At 40.1% G+C, this 22,785-nt stretch overlaps 1 protein-coding gene across 1 annotated transcript; it reads left to right on the forward strand.

Moving 5' to 3' along the window:
* Positions 1-1,469: 1,469 nt before the first annotated feature.
* Positions 1,470-5,281, forward strand: LOC143118249 (uncharacterized). Its single transcript, XM_076279341.1, has 9 exons — positions 1,470-1,639; positions 1,795-2,112; positions 2,230-2,434; positions 2,925-3,079; positions 3,373-3,474; positions 3,715-3,746; positions 4,270-4,399; positions 4,603-4,640; positions 4,816-5,281. Exons 1-9 carry the CDS (start codon positions 1,480-1,482, stop codon positions 4,951-4,953), a joined length of 1,278 nt encoding a protein of 425 aa, XP_076135456.1. The 5' UTR covers positions 1,470-1,479; the 3' UTR covers positions 4,954-5,281.
* The last annotated feature ends 17,504 nt before the right edge of the window (positions 5,282-22,785 follow it).

Here is a 22,785-nt window from a genome sequence, read left to right on the forward strand (position 1 = left end):
GGCTCCAATAAAAGTAGGCTTCTGGGGCCTAGGCTAGGCTACTTTATATAAAAAACATAATTTGCTGACTGCGTGTTGTTCTTGCCATAGCTGGTCAGGCAGAGGCTGCTTTGCCTGAGTTCTTTGTAACATTGCTCCAGAACTGTTCATCGCAGCGAGATGAAACTTTAATGGCGTGACAGAGCAGAAGTGGGGCTTTCCAACGAGACTAAACTCTTGCCTGTGCGATCAAGTATGAAAACAAACAAAAAATCATGAAATTAAATCAAATTGATTCATAGTTTACCTGCGCACCCATTAGGCTACTCTCGTTTGAATTAGCCTACTCGCGAACCCGTGATCGCATAGATATGGCAAGCATATCAGAAGAAAGAGGAGAGACAGGGCTATCTATTGGTACCAAGTATATCGATGCTTCTGGGCTATAAAAACAGACAACGTGACTGCAAAATAACATCATGTACAAAAACCAACTATCGTTTGAATTAGGCCCTATTCACGAACCCGTGATCGGATAGATAGCCTATGCCACGCATGTCAGATGAAAGAGGAGATACAGAGCTATCATTTGATACCAAGTACATCCTTCTGGGTTATAAAACAGACGAAATGACATCAAAATAATAACTTCATATAGCTCCACTTACCCCACGTTTTTGTGTGTTGTAGTGGCAAGGCATGTTCATAATCCAACGCTATCATGTGTTTCTCTATGGCAAAGTATGTTCATAATGCGGTTTTGAGATCCCAGCAAATTCCTGCATGGCATCCAATTCGAGACTCACATTGCATCCCAATTTATTCGACAAAAAAACACCTTTTTGCCTTCACTTTGTTCATGACAATGCAATAAAAAGTTGTTTTAGAATCATCATGAGTGTACACACAGAACACGCAAACTCGGGTTCAGTCAGGTCAGATCAGTGCGTGTCACAGATATGGAGCGCAGAAAGGGCATTTTTCATTACTAAATAAAAATGGCATTTATTTCAGTCTAGGATTCTAAGGGTAAATTTCTTAATTCAGAGCCATGTTACTTACAGCCAAGTACTTAGAGTGGATATCAGAAAGAAATATAGTTTGGCCATCAGTATAAGATTAAATATCTGAATACAATATTTGTAGTATTTATTATTGTTCTTTAACATCATTTGAATAAGACTGATTAAGTAAGGTGCATTATCATAATGTACTTTTTTATAGCATTGGCTTATGGAAAATGATTTGGAGTGGACAACAAACTGACCTGTGTATCAGTGTTGGCTTTACACAATTTATTACCATTATTAAAATAGGCTATCCTAATCTTCAAAACTTTTTGAGAAGTTTTTAAATAGTAGTTTTGATTCCCAAGTGCCACCCCAATAAAAAGTCTGGACCCAGCTGGCCCCCCCTATAAAATAATCCTGGCTACGCCCCTGTTTTCTACCATCGGTGTCAAAGGTGTCTGCAGACCACAAGGGCTATTACGCAGCTTTTATGTTACGTGGACAAATCGACCCTAAAAAGGAAATACAAAACGAAGTGCATTCTCTCTCTCTTTTGCTCCCAGGGCACTGCGCAGCAGACAGACACAGATTTAGTCAAAACAATATGGCCATATCAGGCATAGCCATTTTCATCCTTGTCTTTATCCTTGGTAAGTCATTTTGCGTTGTTATCATATTTAAGCCTATATCTTTCTGGATGCAACAGTGTTAGTCTATTGGTTGAGGTTGTATTTTTGATTGTCTAACGAACATAGGCCTATACAGGCTAAGAAACTTCAACCAATTGTTTAATTTATTTTTGCAGATTACTCTGCGTGTGAGAGGAGGTTAATACTTGCGAAGGTTGGTGAAGATGTTTCAATTACCTGTCCTTGCCCGACATTCATACCGTGTGAGGCTAATTTCATTCGCTGGATGAAAGTCGCTGTGAATGGCAGTGTGACAATTATAAACACCGGCTGTGGACAATCTTGTCGAATCTCTCAGAAAATTGTCAACAATTCCCAAATTGAGTTGACTATTCAACGGGTGACGAGAGATGATGAGGGGCGATATGACTGTGACAAGAACACGGCATCGGTTCTCACATTTAGAGGAAAGGGTACATATCTTCAAATTAAAGGTAAGAAAGTCAATAAACCTTTATTGGATGGATTAAAGGCAGGGATATATAACTAGGCAAAAAATCTTTCAGTCACATCGAAGCCTTATTGGTTTTTACCTGATAATGGTGTTTCAGATGAGAGCTGGAGCAACAGGAGTGAAGTGACTTTGTTGAGAGAATTCAAAAGGTCTACAATGAAACCAAATTTATATGAGCTTCAACATGGATCTCTGCTATGCCTTGTGACTGGTTTGCTCTCTCCGAATATCATCATCATTTGGCATTCATCCCACGGACGAGTGGCAGCTGGTCAGACCTGGGTATCTGACACAAGCAAAAGGTAACAAAATAGCTATATGAACGCTACATCATTCACAGAATCATACAGCCAAAATAACAAATATAATTATTCTATTATTATTATTATTATTATTATTATGCCTGTTGTTGTTATTAGTAGGCCTAGAAGAAGAATGAGAAAGTAGACTGAATAATTATTGATTATAGTTATTTTCCTCCATCTTTTGCCTACTAAAAATGTCTGTGTTAGCATCACAATTATCAAAATGTGAGGCTATGCACAACTGGATCAAATTCTAGCTGCACAACAGGATCAAATACTTCTATTTGAAGACTTCTATTTATTGATTAAATATGTTTATCACCAGACATCTGTAAATAAGAATTGTGGTTTTGATATCAGAAATGCAGTAGTTTATTATATAGATTTGTTAATAAAATAATATGTTTTTCCATAATTTATTGATGAAGCCATTGAGGCTTTTGAAGAAAAGAGATAATGTGTTTCCTGTCTGTTCATTCTAAAATAGTTTCACTGCTGGAAGCCGGCTACAAATAAATGTGACCACTGGCAAGAACCTCCACATTACCCAGAATGCCAAGGGGCCTGGAGAGGAATGGTGGTGTGAGGTGCATCATGACAACTTCACATTGAGTGCCATGTCTTCTCTGGACAATAATACAGGTAACATCTCTTTACTACCTGAGGTCTTTCTAGACGTAACTGAGATGAACTAATGATGTTCCTGAGTGATGTTCTGTGTTCTGTGTGATGTTGTGTGAGGTCTCCAGAGTGGTGTTCTGTGTGATGTTCCTTCTCCAGTTCCAGAGTGGTGTTCTGCTGTGTGTGTTCCAGAGCGGTGTTCTGCTGTGTGTGTTCACTGTTCCAGAGTGGTGTTCTGCTGTGTGTGTTCACTGTTCCAGAGCGGTGTTCTGCTGTGTGTGTTCCAGAGTGATGTTCTGCTGTGTGTGTTCCAGAGCGGTGTTCTGCTGTGCTGTATGCGGTCGTGTCTCTCGCCCTGCTGTGTGTGTTTTCTCTGGTCCTACTCACCTCTCGCTGGTTCCTGCACTCACACAGAGGTTTGCTGCACATAAGGGAAACACAAATATGTCAAGAGCTCTTTCATAATCTTATCATTACAATGTATTGAAATGTGCAGGAAATGTTTCTATTTTAACTGACAATGTAGGTGAAATACACATTAAGCTTTCAGACATTAGATATAAACATTATAAATGATAAAGTCAAAGGTATAGTCTGGCAGAATCATGGTGATGGCTAACTGAGTTTATTTATGTTCTTACTGCTCTACTGTGCAGGAGTTTCAGTCACCACCAGCTCACCTTCTCAGGTAAGATTTATGTGTGCACACAATTTTAATGTGTTGTTTATGTGTGCACACAATTTTAATGTGTTGTTTATGTGTGCACACAATTTTAATGTGTTGTTTATATGTGCACACATTTTAATGTGTTGTTTATGTGTGCACACAATGTTAATGTGTTTAATGTTTAAATGCCGCTCCGTCCGGCATTTCTTGCCTTTTCTATGTTTGTGTAGTGTGTGCTGATTATTATTACTTACTGTGTTTACTCTGTAAAGCAACCTTGGGTGCTTTGAAAGACGCTATGTAACAAATAAAATATATTATTATTATTATTATTTATATGTGTACACAATTTTAATGTAGTATTTATATGTGCACACAATTTTAATGTGGTGTTTATATGTGCACACAATTTTAATGTGGTGTTTATATGTGCACACAATTTTAATGTGGTGTTTATATGTGCACACAATTTTAATGTGGTGTTTATATGTGGTGGTGTTTTATGCACACAATTATCCTGAATCCTCCGTGTTCACTCTGACAGGATGCTGCTGGCTCAGGAGTGAGATTACAGCTCACCCAACTTCCCACATCCACAGGACAGCTCACCCAACTTCCCACATCCACAGGACAACCTTCAAACAGTGGTTCAGAAGTGTACAGCGTCCTAAAATGTTAGTATGCACAATTCCACACACCTATACTGCTAATGATAGTGTTATGTTGAATATGTTGTATGTCTTGAATTTCCCCTTGGGGATCAATAAAATATCTATATCTATCTATCATGTGTTATGTTCATTTGAATAGTGTGTTTGATGAGTCAGAAAGCAATGCTTTGGAAGAATACTGATTTTGTGTTTGTGTGTTTCATCAGATCATTGTCACAATACCGTGTCTTCATCTGCTCGTCAAGTAAGTGTGTGAGTGTTTCAGAACAGTGGTGTGTGGGACAGAGCTAAGCTAAGATGGACGTTTCTAATTTGCCTTTCTGAGTGTTTCAGAACAGTGGTGTGTGGGACAGAGCTAAGCTAAGATGGACGTTTCTAATTTGCCTTTTTGAGTGTTTCTGTTCACTCCCTCTCTCTAGAGTGATGTGTCAACCAGTGTGACATACTCTGCCCTGAGCTTTCAGCAGCTGCCACCAAGACCGGGGAGACGACGCAGAGAGAAACACAAAGACTGGCACGCTCACATTTACAGCGCAGTTCATTTTCATGACACGTGAATGGCACGCTCACATTTACAGCGCAGTTCATTTTCATGACACGTGAATAGCACGCTCACATTTACTGCGCAGTTCTTTCTCATGACACGTGAATGATTTTGTGAATTAAGGTGATAAAAAGAGAAATAAAAAGGCACCGCACCCTTCTACTGAAGTTCATCTAATTATAGACCACAGGATGCTCTGCAAGAGTGCAAGCTTTACAATTTACTCTCACTTACTCTCACTTCAAATAATTACTTTAAAGTCAATATTCTGTATGATATTGCGCATTGGTTACTTGGTCAAAATTGCACTCCATGGATGAAAATAAACATGTTAAACAACAGAGATGCTTCTTTTGACAATTTTTTTACATGTTGCACGAGCGACAGAGTAGGCTACTACACAGTACTATACATGTCAGTTAAGCGTGAGACCCTGCAGAGAAATCAGGTAAAAAAAAGCGTAGTCCGTGTTTGAAACATAACGGAATTATACAACAGAATGTGTTAGTAGCCTGTGTGTGTGGTCACAGCAAATGAGACTGTGGGTGAGAAAATGACCACAATGAAAACACATCTCACGGGTTTCTTGTGCACAAAACAATGAAAACATATCTCACGGGTTTCTTGTACACAAAACAATGTCAACACCCCCTGTGATAGCTTAATGGTCTGTTTGTTCTCTCTCTGTTATAGTCAACCCACTCCCACCCACCTTGGCGAACCAGCGCACTGTAGGCGATAAAGACGTGTCTAACCATGCATAGGCCATCTTCACCATAACCAGCTGTCCTCACTATACTAATGCACTCCATTCAACCTGCATGTTCTTCTCAAGTCAAACATCAACCTGCACATTCTTTTCCTCTTTCAAGTCAAACATATATCTTGGCAAGCTGCATGAACTTGCACATTTGTGCATTGCACCTTTGCAAATGCCACGGGCAAATAAAACACCACAAGATGTCACTCTGCGACCACCAGTGCTCATGTGTCTCCTCTCAGGAAAGAGTCGTCTGCATAGGCTGTGACTACTGCATGCCTATACGTGTTCATTTGTGTATTTATTTACTTGTTTATTTATGGGGCGGGGGGTGGGGGGGGGTGGTTACACAAAACAAAATTACACCAAAAATCTTAATTTCCATTTGGGCGGATCTGAACTCAAGATTGCTAGCCTGGCTGTGACCTGCTAATTCTCAAAAGAAATACTTCATTGACTTCTAGGGGGTATATGGAAAGGAGAAAGAATATGTATTTTCATCTGCCTATTTTTCTCCAACACGAAGATGGAAAGAAAACAGATTGACCAACTGATGCAAAAATCAATAAGCTGTTGATAAATGTATGACTTGTTTGGTAGAAAAATAAAATCCTTAGGCCTACTTCTCTTAAAGTTCTTTCAATAGCTGACCTCAATAGCTGTTTTAAAATACTATGTCCACTATTATTTAACTTATCAAAACCAATCTAAAGGAAAACCAATGTCTACACCTCTCAGAATTAAAAAGTGGTGGCATACGCCAGCACAACTGACTTCCTAACATATTAAAGGAACACTGTGTCAGTCCGGCAGTGCCATCACTTGGCATAGTGAATGGAATCTTTTATCGCCGGATAGCATGTCCTGTGAGCCAACAACAACAAAAAAAGTCCCTAATTACTTATTGTGGCCTGCGTACTCACAACGAGTACAAATGGCAATGCAGATTAAGACGAGGCGATTTCCTAGGCAGAATGTAAAATACCCCACTGAGGCTCCTTATTTGTTTGTTTGCCAGTGGTTATAAGTTTGCTTTTGTTGAGCTTCTACTGCTCAGAGTAAATGACTTCACATCCATTATGCCAGCACCATCTCCATCATCCAAGTGAACTACAATGTGCTTCAAATGCATAGCTTTGTTAGCATAGCTTAGCTTGGCAACCTTTTCATTATTATTTTATGTCAAGTTTAATTTACAATGAAGAAAAAGTTTTTGACATTGTCCTAAACCCTTCAAAGGCTCTCTAGAGTTCAATACCATGTAGACTTCAGGGCGCTAAGAGTCTTAAGAGAGTGCTTACGGTCTACTGAAGTGTCTTTGTCCATGATCAAGATAATATCAGACTTGTGTGATTCAGCCATGTTACACAATGTTGAAGTTCCTGTCTCTGTCACGTCTTCAGCCTTGACCTGATCATCTGCTTTTCTGCAACACAGTCATTTACACCAATAATCTGGTATATCTGTCTATACGACCCACGGGCTTTGCTGTTTTTGAGGTTGATTATGTTGTGGGTTGATCATCTTTTCTCCCAGGTGCACTGTCTACTAAAGTTTCTGTAGAACTCTCTCTCTGCATGATCACAATAATATCAGAATTGTGTGATTCTGAGGTGTGCAACGTTTGTCATGTCTTCAGCCCTGACCTGTTCGTCTGCTTGTACGCAGCACAGTAACTTGCGCAAATAATCTCTTGTTGCATTTATGTCTATAGATGGCAGGCGTCGGGCATGCTGTGGTGCTCTTGAGGCTGGTGTTGTTTGTTCAGGATGTTGGCTGGTTTTACTGAGGTCATCTGGTGGACAAACTACGTAACGCCAATACTGGAAATCAGAATGTGAGTGTGTGTGCATGTGTGTGTGTGTATGCGTGCATGTATGTGTGTGTGTGTGTGTTTGTGAAAGAGAGTGTGTGTAAGACAGTCCTGCACTTGACTTGACTTAAAGGGACACCAGGCAAGCCTGATGCTTTTTCTCTACGAAACTCCCCCTCGCTCGGTCTGAAGCTCCTTTTCTTTGCGTCTTCTGTCAAGGGTTTTCGCTGCTTCTTCGCCGGCTCTGCCATTATACACACGTTTGCAACAATCTCTAGCGTTTCGTTAGCCTGCCTCTGTGCTGTAAACTGATCCTGCTTCGGTCGGCGGGTAGGATACACCGAACCGTAATGAGTCATTTAACCATATACCGACTTACGAAGATGATTAATTAACACAAAAACGTTGCCTGGTGTCCCTTTAATTGTAGCTCCTTTCCTTATCCTCTACCAGCAACCCTTCGCTCAACACCATCTACAGGCCGATGAGTGTACAGTCACTAAATGTACACATAAATTAATTTATTTTATACCTTATTTTATACCTATACCTATACCTATACCTATACCTAATCCTAACCCTAACTTGTTATGACAAAAACCGTTATGTCATAATCGTTTATGACTTCTTTATGACATGTTCATGACAGTGTCATGTCACTGTTATGTCGATACTGTCAAGTAAAGTGTAACCAAAATGTATTCATCCTCGGTGCCACGTTACAGGTAGTTATTTAGGAAAAACTGCATTTTGGGGGTTTCGGGGGGCCCAGTGCGGGAGGGGGGGGGGGGAGTAGCCCCCGGGGACCAAACAGAATTTTTCTGTAAAAGTCTAGTGGGGCTACATGCCCACCAAATTTCATGTGCCCCGGTGTTTCAGTGTCCTGGTTATCACTGACCAAAAATTCAGCGGCGGTCATAATAACTAGCCCATATTTGAGACTTAAATTATCCAAGTCTTTTGTGAAAGTTTTCCATTGCCTGAAAAAAAAATCAAAGCCAATTTTCAGGGCAAGGAAGCCTAAATTTAGATATGAGAAACATAGGCTAATAGGCTAGCAGAAACATAGGCTAATAGGCTAGCCTAATTTACAAGTTGTGATAAGGCCACTGATGAACTGTGGCTCACAAGAAAAACATAGCCATAGGCTAAACCATACTACATAGTAGTTCATAGTGTACTACTTTTTCTTTTTTATTCTCCACTCTGGGAAGCCCCACCTGTCCCATATTGCCCCAGCAAGATGATAATGAGATTAAAACATTATAGGCCTATTCATTCTATGGTTCCATGTTACATTTCCTTCCGGTGCCCTGCATCTGATGTACTGTATGCTGATCTCTGTTTATGTGCAGTTGTTTTGTTCTAAGTGTATGATCTTTATCATCAATGAGGGAAAGCGTTTAAAAAAGGCACAAAAATACACATTTCCTCCTATTCATCGTGCCCCACCTGCCATGTCAATGCCCTTGGAGAAGCATGGGATAGGCTATACTAGAGGCCATGGGATAGGCTATACTAAGAGGCCAGTTCAGTGGTATGGTAGGCCATATAGCCTGAATAGTGGTGCATTCAGATTTTTTATGCAGAGGTGTTCCTATAGCTATTATCCAAGTTTACATCAAAAAGTCCATTTGGACTAAATTTAAACAGTGACGAAAAGTGAAATCCATAACTGGGAAACTGTTGCCCAAATCTTCCCCAAGTTTGTTGTTCCCACATGAGATGGCATTCACGTTGACTCTCTTACTGGGAAACATATCCCTTGAACACACCAATAGTAGGCCTACCTCTCTCTCACTGGGAAACATATCCCTTGAACAGACCAATAGTAGGCCTACCTCTCTGTTCTTTAGAAATGTCATTGTTTGGGAGTGTCTATACTGTACATTCCTATACTGTTTTTGTCTGCATAGCCTAGGCTACAAGGTTTTGTTTTGACATCGCTTTTGCTTTCTGTTGGAGATTTATTTTGGTTATGAACCTGGTTCTCATGGAAATAAGGGCAACGCCCACCGGCTGCGTCTGACCAAAGTCAGCCTTTACCAGGAAGGTTCCCCCTTTTCTTCCAGGAAGTCCTGGTCTAGATGGCAGCAAAACCAGTTCAACGCAGTTATGTAAGGGATGGTGTGTGTGTGTGTGTGTGCGTGTGCGTGTGCGTGTGCGTGTGCGTGTGCGTGCGTGCGTGTGTGTGTGTGCAAGTCAGTGGCAGAGAAAGAAAGTGAGTAGGTATTACTGTAAAGAGATGAGATGAGCTAGGGTAATAATAAGGGTAATAATAAGAGAGTTTCAGTGCATGTGTGTGATTAAAACATGATAAAGTTCACTCTCATGCTGATCTACTTGTTCTTCACTGCTCTATGACATCATACATGAAGGATCACATTCACATCCAGTTGATAAAAGTTATTTATTCCATATGAGTCCACAGTGAAGTTAGTTTCACTTTGCATATGAGTTCAAATAATAGGCGAGTGCAGATACGAGGCTGAACTTGGCACCACATTCATTTCCGCGGGGGAAGACCACTTTCAGATCGCGGGGGAGTTAAGTTTCCGTTCCACCATAAATAATGCAATTTTCTACCTCGTCCACAAGGGGACAGTGTTGACCGCAAATCCGCGATAACACAGGCATGTGCCTGTTGCAGATGAACAGGCATTGTTCACAGACGTTCAAAAGCCTGTATATCTTTTTTCTGTTAACTCTACTGCCGAATGTTTTGAGAAATGTTGCCTTTTGTGTTCTATTAAATAATTTGATAATTTAGAGGGGGGGGGGGGGGGGGGGGTTATGTAGAGGGTGGCAGATTATGTAGTTTTTTCTTTATTTTCTGTGCTGGATCTTTTGATACATGTTGTGTTATGTTTTTTTCTATTAAACAATTTTGTTCATTTTACACTGGGGGGGGGGGGGGGGGGTGGTATGTAGTTGGTAGCAGATTTTGAAGTTTTTCTACAGTAAATGTATTCCCTACGGCCTACATGTCATTTTGCATCGGACTTTTCAACACATTCTGAAACTACACTCTCTCCTCTTTCCAATGACACCCCACTTGTGAAATTCTATGGTTGAAAATGCCCTTTTTTGCCCCTCTGAAAATATAATATGTATTGGTGAAATTGCAGAATCTCAGCACTTGAACAGGGACAGATAGCCCATGAAGGATTTTGCAAGGGATATTTCACCACATTCTATATCTACACTTCCTCCCCTTTCCAATGACACCCCACTTGTGAAATTCTATGGTAGAAAATGCTCTTTTTTGCCCCTCTGAAAATACAGTATATATTTGTGAAATTGCAGAATTTCAACACTAGAACAGGGACAGATAGCCCATGAAGGATTTTGCAAGGGATGTTTCACCACATTCTATATCTACACTTCCTCCCCTTTCCAATGACACCCCACTTGTGAAATTCTATGGTGGAAAATTGGATATTTAGCCCCTCTAAAAACAGTATATATTTTGTGAAATTGCAGAATTTCAACACTAGAACAGCGACTGATGTCCCATGAAGGATTTTGCAAGGGATATTTCACCACATTCTATAACTACACTTCCTCCCCTTTCCAATGACACCCCACTTGTCAAATTCTATGATTGAAAATGCCCTTTTTTGCCCCTCTGAAAATACAGTATATATTGGTGAAATTGCAGAATTTCAACACTAGAACAGGGACAGATAGCCCATGAAGGATTTTGCAAGGGATGTTTCACCACATTCTGAAACTACACCTCCTCCCCTTTCCAATGACACCCCACTTGTGAAATTCTATGGTGGAAAATTGGATATTTAGCCCCTCTAAAAACAGTATATATTTTGTGAAATTGCAGAATTTCAGCACTTGAACAGGGACAGATAGCCTATGAAGGATTTTGCAAGGGATATTTCACCACATTCTATAACTACACTTCCTCCCCTTTCCAATGACACCCCACTTGTCAAATTCTATGGTTGAAAATGCCCTTTTTTGCCCCTCTGAAAATACAGTATATATTGGTGAAATTGCAGAATTTCAACACTAGAACAGGGACAGATAGCCCATGAAGGATTTTGCAAGGGATGTTTCACCACATTCTGAAACTACACCTCCTCCCCTTTCCAATGACACCCCACTTGTGAAATTCTATGGTGGAAAATTGGATATTTAGCCCCTCTAAAAACAGTATATATTTTGTGAAATTGCAGAATCTCAGCACTTGAACAGGGACAGATAGCCCATGAAGGATTTTGCAAGGGATATTTCACCACATTCTGAAACTACACTCTCTCCTCTTTCCAATGACACCCCACTTGTGAAATTCTATGGTGAAATATGGGATATTTAGCCCCTCTGAAAATACAGTATATATTTGTGAAATTGCAGAATTTCAACACTAGAACAGGGACAGATAGCCCATGAAGGATTTTGCAAGGGATGTTTCACCACATTCTATATCTACACTTCCTCCCCTTTCCAATGACACCCCACTTGTGAAATTCTATGGTGGAAAATTGGATATTTAGCCCCTCTAAAAACAGTATATATTTTGTGAAATTGCAGAATTTCAACACTAGAACAGCGACTGATGTCCCATGAAGGATTTTGCAAGGGATATTTCACCACATTCTATAACTACACTTCCTCCCCTTTCCAATGACACCCCACTTGTCAAATTCTATGGTTGAAAATGCCCTTTTTTGCCCCTCTGAAAATACAGTATATATTGGTGAAATTGCAGAATTTCAAGACTAGAACAGGGACAGATAGCCCATGAAGGATTTTGCAAGGGATGTTTCACCACATTCTGAGACTACACCTCCTCCCCTTTCCAATGACACCCCACTTGTGAAATTCTATGGTGGAAAATTGGATATTTAGCCCCTCTAAAAACAGTATATATTTTGTGAAATTGCAGAATTTCAGCACTTGAACAGGGACAGATAGCCCATGAAGGATTTTGCAAGGGATGTTTCACCACATTCTGAAACTACACCTCCTCCCCTTTCCAATGACACCCCACTTGTGAAATTCTATGGTGGAAAATTGGATATTTAGCCCCTCTAAAAACAGTATATATTTTGTGAAATTGCAGAATCTCAGCACTTGAACAGGGACAGATAGCCCATGAAGGATTTTGCAAGGGACATTTCACCACATTCTGAAACTACACTCTCTCCTCTTTCCAATGACACCCCACTTGTGAAATTCTATGGTGAAATATGGGATATTTAGCCCCTCTGAAAATACAGTATATATTTGTGAAATTGCAGAATTTCAACACTAGAACAGGGACAGATAGCCCATGAAGGATTTTGCAAGGGATGTTTCACCACATTCTATATCTACACTTCCTCCCCTTTCCAATGACACCCCACTTGTGAAATTCTATGGTGGAAAATTGGATATTTAGCCCCTCTAAAAACAGTATATATTTTGTGAAATTGCAGAATTTCAACACTAGAACAGCGACTGATGTCCCATGAAGGATTTTGCAAGGGATCTTTCACCATATTCTGAAACTACACCTCCTCCCCTTTCCAATGACACCCCACTTGTGAAATTCTATGGTGAAAAATGGGATATTTAGCCCCTCTAAAAACAGTATATATTTTGTGAAATTGCAGAATTTCAACACTAGAACAGCGACTGATGTCCCATGAAGGATTTTGCAAGGGATATTTCACCACATTCTATAACTACACTTCCTCCCCTTTCCAATGACACCCCACTTGTCAAATTCTATGGTTGAAAATGCCCTTTTTTGCCCCTCTGAAAATACAGTATATATTGGTGAAATTGCAGAATTTCAACACTAGAACAGGGACAGATAGCCCATGAAGGATTTTGCAAGGGATGTTTCACCACATTCTGAAACTACACCTCCTCCCCTTTCCAATGACACCCCACTTGTGAAATTCTATGGTGGAAAATTGGATATTTAGCCCCTCTAAAAACAGTATATATTTTGTGAAATTGCAGAATTTCAGCACTTGAACAGGGACAGATAGCCTATGAAGGATTTTGCAAGGGATATTTCACCACATTCTATAACTACACTTCCTCCCCTTTCCAATGACACCCCACTTGTGAAATTCTATGGTTGAAAATGCCCTTTTTTGCCCCTCTGAAAATACAGTATATATTGGTGAAATTGCAGAATTTCAACACTAGAACAGGGACAGATAGCCCATGAAGGATTTTGCAAGGGATCTTTCACCACATTCTGAAACTACACCTCCTCCCCTTTCCAATGACACCCCACTTGTGAAATTCTATGGTGGAAAATTGGATATTTAGCCCCTCTAAAAACAGTATATATTTTGTGAAATTGCAGAATCTCAGCACTTGAACAGGGACAGATAGCCCATGAAGGATTTTGCAAGGGATATTTCACCACATTCTGAAACTACACTCTCTCCTCTTTCCAATGACACCCCACTTGTGAAATTCTATGGTGAAATATGGGATATTTAGCCCCTCTGAAAATACAGTATATATTTGTGAAATTGCAGAATTTCAACACTAGAACAGGGACAGATAGCCCATGAAGGATTTTGCAAGGGATGTTTCACCACATTCTATATCTACACTTCCTCCCCTTTCCAATGACACCCCACTTGTGAAATTCTATGGTGGAAAATTGGATATTTAGCCCCTCTAAAAACAGTATATATTTTGTGAAATTGCAGAATTTCAACACTAGAACAGCGACTGATGTCCCATGAAGGATTTTGCAAGGGATATTTCACCACATTCTATAACTACACTTCCTCCCCTTTCCAATGACACCCCACTTGTCAAATTCTATGGTTGAAAATGCCCTTTTTTGCCCCTCTGAAAATACAGTATATATTGGTGAAATTGCAGAATTTCAAGACTAGAACAGGGACAGATAGCCCATGAAGGATTTTGCAAGGGATGTTTCACCACATTCTGAAACTACACCTCCTCCCCTTTCCAATGACACCCCACTTGTGAAATTCTATGGTGGAAAATTGGATATTTAGCCCCTCTAAAAACAGTATATATTTTGTGAAATTGCAGAATTTCAGCACTTGAACAGGGACAGATAGCCCATGAAGGATTTTGCAAGGGATGTTTCACCACATTCTGAAACTACACCTCCTCCCCTTTCCAATGACACCCCACTTGTGAAATTCTATGGTGGAAAATTGGATATTTAGCCCCTCTAAAAACAGTATATATTTTGTGAAATTGCAGAATCTCAGCACTTGAACAGGGACAGATAGCCCATGAAGGATTTTGCAAGGGACATTTCACAACATTCTGAAACTACACTCTCTCCTCTTTCCAATGACACCCCACTTGTGAAATTCTATGGTGAAATATGGGATATTTAGCCCCTCTGAAAATACAGTATATATTTGTGAAATTGCAGAATTTCAACACTAGAACAGGGACAGATAGCCCATGAAGGATTTTGCAAGGGATGTTTCACCACATTCTATATCTACACTTCCTCCCCTTTCCAATGACACCCCACTTGTGAAATTCTATGGTGGAAAATTGGATATTTAGCCCCTCTAAAAACAGTATATATTTTGTGAAATTGCAGAATTTCAACACTAGAACAGCGACTGATGTCCCATGAAGGATTTTGCAAGGGATCTTTCACCATATTCTGAAACTACACCTCCTCCCCTTTCCAATGACACCCCACTTGTGAAATTCTATGGTGAAAAATGGGATATTTAGCCCCTCTGAAAATACAGTATATATTTTGTGAAATTGCAGAATTTCAGCACTTGAACAGGGACAGATAGCCTATGAAGGATTTTGCAAGGGATATTTCACCACATTCTGAAACTACACCTCCTCCCCTTTCCAATAACACCCCACTTGTGAAATTCTATGGTGGAAAATTGGATATTTAGCCCCTCTAAAAACAGGATATATTTTGTGAAATTGCAGAATTTCAGCACTTGAACAGGGACAGATAGCCTATGAAGGATTTTGCAAGGGATATTTCACCACATTCTATAACTACACTTCCTCCCCTTTCCAATGACACCCCACTTGTCAAATTCTATGGTTGAAAATGCCCTTTTTTGCCCCTCTGAAAATACAGTATATATTGGTGAAATTGCAGAATTTCAACACTAGAACAGGGACAGATAGCCCATGAAGGATTTTGCAAGGGATGTTTCACCACATTCTGAAACTACACCTCCTCCCCTTTCCAATGACACCCCACTTGTGAAATTCTATGGTGGAAAATTGGATATTTAGCCCCTCTAAAAACAGTATATATTTTGTGAAATTGCAGAATTTCAGCACTTGAACAGGGACAGATAGCCCATGAAGGATTTTGCAAGGGATATTTCACCACATTCTATATCTACACTTCCTCCCCTTTCCAATGACACCCCACTTGTGAAATTCTATGGTGGAAAATTGGATATTTTGCCCCTCTGAAAATATAATATGTATTTGTGAAATTGCAGAATCTCAGCACTTGAACAGGGACAGATAGCCCATGAAGGATTTTGCAAGGGATATTTCACCACATTCTGAAACTACACTCTCTCCTCTTTCCAATGACACCCCACTTGTGAAATTCTATGGTGAAAAATGGGATATTTAGCCCCTCTGAAAATACAGTATATATTTTGTGAAATTGCAGAATTTCAGCACTTGAACAGGGACAGATAGCCTATGAAGGATTTTGCAAGGGATATTTCACCACATTCTGAAACTACACCTCCTCCCCTTTCCAATAACACCCCACTTGTGAAATTCTATGGTGGAAAATTGGATATTTAGCCCCTCTAAAAACAGTATATATTTTGTGAAATTGCAGAATTTCAGCACTTGAACAGGGACAGATAGCCCATGAAGGATTTTGCAAGGGATATTTCACCACATTCTATATCTACACTTCCTCCCCTTTCCAATGACACCCCACTTGTGAAATTCTATGGTGGAAAATTGGATATTTAGCCCCTCTAAAAACAGGATATATTTTGTGAAATTGCAGAATTTCAGCACTTGAACAGGGACAGATAGCCTATGAAGGATTTTGCAAGGGATATTTCACCACATTCTATAACTACACTTCCTCCCCTTTCCAATGACACCCCACTTGTCAAATTCTATGGTTGAAAATGCCCTTTTTTGCCCCTCTGAAAATACAGTATATATTGGTGAAATTGCAGAATTTCAACACTAGAACAGGGACAGATAGCCCATGAAGGATTTTGCAAGGGATGTTTCACCACATTCTGAAACTACACCTCCTCCCCTTTCCAATGACACCCCACTTGTGAAATTCTATGGTGGAAAATTGGATATTTAGCCCCTCTAAAAACAGTATATATTTTGTGAAATTGCAGAATTTCAGCACTTGAACAGGGACAGATAGCCCATGAAGGATTTTGCAAGGGATATTTCACCACATTCTATATCTACACTTCCTCCCCTTTCCAATGACACCCCACTTGTGAAATTCTATGGTGGAAAATTGGATATTTTGCCCCTCTGAAAATATAATATGTATTTGTGAAATTGCAGAATCTCAGCACTTGAACAGGGACAGATAGCCCATGAAGGATTTTGCAAGGGATATTTCACCACATTCTGAAACTACACTCTCTCCTCTTTCCAATGACACCCCACTTGTGAAATTCTATGGTGAAAAATGGGATATTTAGCCCCTCTGAAAATACAGTATATATTTTGTGAAATTGCAGAATTTCAGCACTTGAACAGGGACAGATAGCCTATGAAGGATTTTGCAAGGGATATTTCACCACATTCTGAAACTACACCTCCTCCCCTTTCCAATAACACCCCACTTGTGAAATTCTATGGTGGAAAATTGGATATTTAGCCCCTCTAAAAACAGTATATATTTTGTGAAATTGCAGAATTTCAGCACTTGAACAGGGACAGATAGCCCATGAAGGATTTTGCAAGGGATATTTCACCACATTCTATATCTACACTTCCTCCCCTTTCCAATGACACCCCACTTGTGAAATTCTATGGTGAAAAATGGGATATTTAGCCCCTCTGAAAATACAGTATATATTTTGTGAAATTGCAGAATTTCAGCACTTGAACAGGGACAGATAGCCTATGAAGGATTTTGCAAGGGATATTTCACCACATTCTGAAACTACACCTCCTCCCCTTTCCAATAACACCCCACTTGTGAAATTCTATGGTGGAAAATTGGATATTTAGCCCCTCTAAAAACAGTATATATTTTGTGAAATTGCAGAATTTCAGCACTTGAACAGGGACAGATAGCCTATGAAGGATTTTGCCAGGGATATTTCACCACATTCTATAACTACACTTCCTCCCCTTTCCAATGACACCCCACTTGTCAAATTCTATGGTTGAAAATGCCCTTTTTTGCCCCTCTGAAAATACAGTATATATTGGTGAAATTGCAGAATTTCAACACTAGAACAGGGACAGATAGCCCATGAAGGATTTTGCAAGGGATGTTTCACCACATTCCGAAACTACACCTCCTCCCCTTTCCAATGACACCCCACTTGTGAAATTCTATGGTGGAAAATTGGATATTTAGCCCCTCTAAAAACAGTATATATTTTGTGAAATTGCAGAATTTCAGCACTTGAACAGGGACAGATAGCCCATGAAGGATTTTGCAAGGGATATTTCACCACATTCTAAAACTACACCTCCTCCCCTTTCCAATGACACCCCACTTGTGAAATTCTATGGTGGAAAATTGGATATTTAGCCCCTCTAAAAACAGTATATATTTTGTGAAATTGCAGAATTTCAGCACTTGAACAGGGACAGATAGCCCATGAAGGATTTTGCAAGGGATATTTCACCACATTCTATATCTACACTTCCTCCCCTTTCCAATGACACCCCACTTGTGAAATTCTATGGTGAAAAATGGGATATTTAGCCCCTCTGAAAATACAGTATATATTTTGTGAAATTGCAGAATTTCAGCACTTGAACAGGGACAGATAGCCTATGAAGGATTTTGCAAGGGATATTTCACCACATTCTATAACTACACTTCCTCCCCTTTCCAATGACACCCCACTTGTGAAATTCTATGGTGAAAAATGGGATATTTAGCCCCTCTGAAAATACAGTATATATTTTGTGAAATTGCAGAATTTCAGCACTTGAACAGGGACAGATAGCCTATGAAGGATTTTGCAAGGGATATTTCACCACATTCTGAAACTACACCTCCTCCCCTTTCCAATAACACCCCACTTGTGAAATTCTATGGTGGAAAATTGGATATTTAGCCCCTCTAAAAACAGTATATATTTTGTGAAATTGCAGAATTTCAGCACTTGAACAGGGACAGATAGCCTATGAAGGATTTTGCAAGGGATATTTCACCACATTCTATAACTACACTTCCTCCCCTTTCCAATGACACCCCACTTGTCAAATTCTATGGTTGAAAATGCCCTTTTTTGCCCCTCTGAAAATACAGTATATATTGGTGAAATTGCAGAATTTCAACACTAGAACAGGGACAGATAGCCCATGAAGGATTTTGCAAGGGATGTTTCACCACATTCCGAAACTACACCTCCTCCCCTTTCCAATGACACCCCACTTGTGAAATTCTATGGTGGAAAATTGGATATTTAGCCCCTCTAAAAACAGTATATATTTTGTGAAATTGCAGAATTTCAGCACTTGAACAGGGACAGATAGCCCATGAAGGATTTTGCAAGGGATATTTCACCACATTCTAAAACTACACCTCCTCCCCTTTCCAATGACACCCCACTTGTGAAATTCTATGGTGGAAAATTGGATATTTAGCCCCTCTAAAAACAGTATATATTTTGTGAAATTGCAGAATTTCAGCACTTGAACAGGGACAGATAGCCTATGAAGGATTTTGCAAGGGATATTTCACCACATTCTGAAACTACACCTCCTCCCCTTTCCAATAACACCCCACTTGTCAAATTCTATGGTTGAAAATGCCCTTTTTTGCCCCTCTGAAAATACAGTATATATTTTGTGAAATTGCAGATTTTCAGCACTTGAACAGCGACATATATCCCATGAAGGATTTTGCAAGGGGTCTTTCACCACATTCTACAAGTACACTCTCTCCTCTTTCCAATGACACCCCACTTGTGAAATTCTATGGTGAAAAACTGCCTTTTTGGCCCTCTGAAAATATAGTATGTATTTTGTGAAATTGCAGATTTTCAGGACTTGAACAGCTACACACATTCCAATGACAACCCCCATGTGAAACCCCCATCGCATAAAATGGCTTTTTTTTCGATTAGAACTCCCATGGCCTATTTCTCTCATTTTTAGTGTATAAAAAAAAATTTTGCATTTTTTATACACTAAAATTGGTCCCTATTGGTCAAGACTGATTTGTTGCAAACAATTCCACCCTAGATGAATAGTTGAGTGTGTCCTCTTCCAATGACATCCCCCATGAGCAATTCCATCCAAGAAAATAGGCTTTTTTAATTAAAAAATCCACAAGCTATTATTCTGATGGGGGGGCCAAGCAGTGAAGCTGCAAAGCATCATTACTGTTTCTACCTTTTCTTATTTGGGCCAGTAGCAAAGCCCAATTGTATATTTACGCTTTCCTATTATTCGGGACCATGCAATGTAGGCACCCATTGTGTTTGTACATTTTCCTATTACTGGGGGCCAAGCATCGAAGCTGCAAGGCACCCACTGTGTTTATATGTTTTCCCATCCTAAGAACACACAATAATGTGGAGTCTTTTTACCACTGTGGGGGCGCTATAATCACAGGATGTAGGCTCATATATCAGCAATGCTTTTGCGTACCGAAACCAAACTTGGTATATGGACTTAGGACCCCATCCTGACGACACACAATATATTTGGTGACCTTGGACCCCTAGGAGGTACTAAAGTTACAGGAAATGAGCTCATATCTTGGCAATGCTTTCTCGTACCGAAACCAGACTTGGTTCATGGACACACAATAATGCTGGTGATGTTTGGCCACTAGGGATAGATTAGATTAGACTCAACTTTATTGTCATTGTGCAGAGTACAAAGTCAACTAAATTCAGACACTGCTCTTGTTTGCTTGCCTGCCGGTTCACACCTCACCCCTCACTCTCAGTGCAACGTGCACCTCCACCATCAAAGGCTGATGCACCCCTCCCCCACAATGTGATCATGAACAATGCGACTACGCTAACGCTGTTCACCAGCCACCAGTCTACAGCCACCAAATACCCCTTATCCCCCCTCCTCTGGACAAGGGGAACAGTGCTGTGAGGATCATGTTCCTTGACTTCTCCAGTGCTTTTAACACCATCCAACCCCTCAGACTGGGTGAAAAACTCCTGCAGATGATTGTGGATGCTCAACTGGTATCCTGGATTGCAGATTACCTGATAGAGCGGCCACAATTCGTCAGACTGAAGAACTGCCTCTTCGACACCGTGATCAACAGCACTGGAGCTCCACAGTGAGCAGTGAGACACATGGCAAACAAACAAAGGAGCACATGGCACAAGACACAGAAAGTAAACAAAGCAAACAGGAAGACACAAGAGGAGCAGACATAACGGGAAAACAAGACAAGACAGGATCCTAACAACAAGAGCCTCCCCCCTCTTGCCTGCAGCAAATAGGTAAGGGATGTGGCCCTGTTTCTAGAATTCAGGTGAAACCCTTGCTGGGATGACACAAACATGTGTCTCTCCTTTGATGTTCTTGTGCATCATTGAAAGAATAAAATCTGAAATGTTTCCTGACATCATACTCCAAATATCATATTATTATTATATTGCTTTCTTATGTAGAGTATTAACGGAATATATTATAAGAACATTTCAATAAATATGGAAAGTCAGTATGAACCATATAGACAGATATTGTGACAGCCTTGCCTGGCTCCTCCTCCTGTCTGTGTTGCGTCTCTCTCTCCTACAGGTGAGCTGGGTGCAGGTGTTTGGAGGCACGCTAATTATTTCCTAGTCAGGGCTTTTAAAAGCGCTTCAATGGAGACCGGGTTGTCAACCACTTCCGAGTCCAAACAAATCTGTGCCTTCTTACATATGAACAAAATCCAGGAATTATACCAGTCTGGCTTTGGAGCTCACCATAGTACTGAATCAGCCTTAGTTAAAGTTTTTAATAACCTCCTCATTGCTGCTGATAATGGATATGTATCAATACTGATCCTCCTGGACCTCAGCGCTGCCTTTGACACCATAGACCATGACATACTACTTCATAGGCTTGAACATTCCATAGGCATCAAAGACTCAGCACTTGCTTGGTTTATACCATACCTTTTTAACCGTTTATAATTTGTACAGGTCCATAATGAACCATATACCCAGACTATGGTGAAATATTGAGTGCCTCAAGGCTCATTGGATCCCAGTTATTTTCCCATTATATGCTTCTCCTAGGTTCTGAAATTTGGAAACATGGCATGGCATTAATTTCCATTGTTATGCAGATGATACACAATTATACCTTTCCATAAAGCCGATTAATTAACCCTGTTAAACCAACTTGTATGTATGTTACATGTATAAGAGATATAAAAACACACACATATATATACAACAAAACATCCTGCTTTTGAACTGGTTTTTGGTCCTAAAAAGATGAGGCATATCCTATCCTCATCACAGGCTACATATGATCTTCCACTGACCTCATCCACAAGTGCTAAAAATCTATCAGTTATAATTGACCAGGACCTATCAATAAATAATCACCAAAATGTCATTTTACCACTTAAGGAACATTTCAAAGATAAGGAAGTCCTTATCCTTACCAGACACTGAAAAATTAATCCAGTTTTGTCACTTCAAGGATAGACTATTGCAATGCTCTATACACTGGCTGCAATAATACCGGTCTAAGGAACTTACAGCTTATACAAAATGCAGCTGCTCGCACACTCACTAGGACCAAAAAATATGAACACATTTCCCCCATCCTAGCATCTTTACACTGGCTACCTGTTAAAAGTCTCATTGACTTAAAAATATTACTTGTAATTCCAACAGTAGAGGCAGAGCTTTCTCCTACAGCGCACCCCTCCTCTGGAATTAACTCTCTCCATCAATTTGATTAGCAGACACCCTCCCTATTGTCAAGTCTAGACTTAACACATACATCTTTAGTGCCTCCCATAGTTAGGTATGGTGTAGTGTGGAACTTCACCCACCTCAGGGTTTTTATTGGAATGGACCACCTCTGCTGTGTCCTCATGTGATTGGCGCCCTAGTCATGCGTGTCATGGTGGCAACTGACCATACCTG

The sequence above is a fragment of the Alosa pseudoharengus genome, unplaced genomic scaffold (assembly GCF_046254945.1).
Source record: "Alosa pseudoharengus isolate Yale_2024_CS ecotype anadromous, Long Island Sound unplaced genomic scaffold, YU_APseudo_1.1 YU_APseudo_1.1_scf_12, whole genome shotgun sequence".
In the NCBI taxonomy this organism is placed as follows: domain Eukaryota; kingdom Metazoa; phylum Chordata; class Actinopteri; order Clupeiformes; family Clupeidae; genus Alosa; species Alosa pseudoharengus.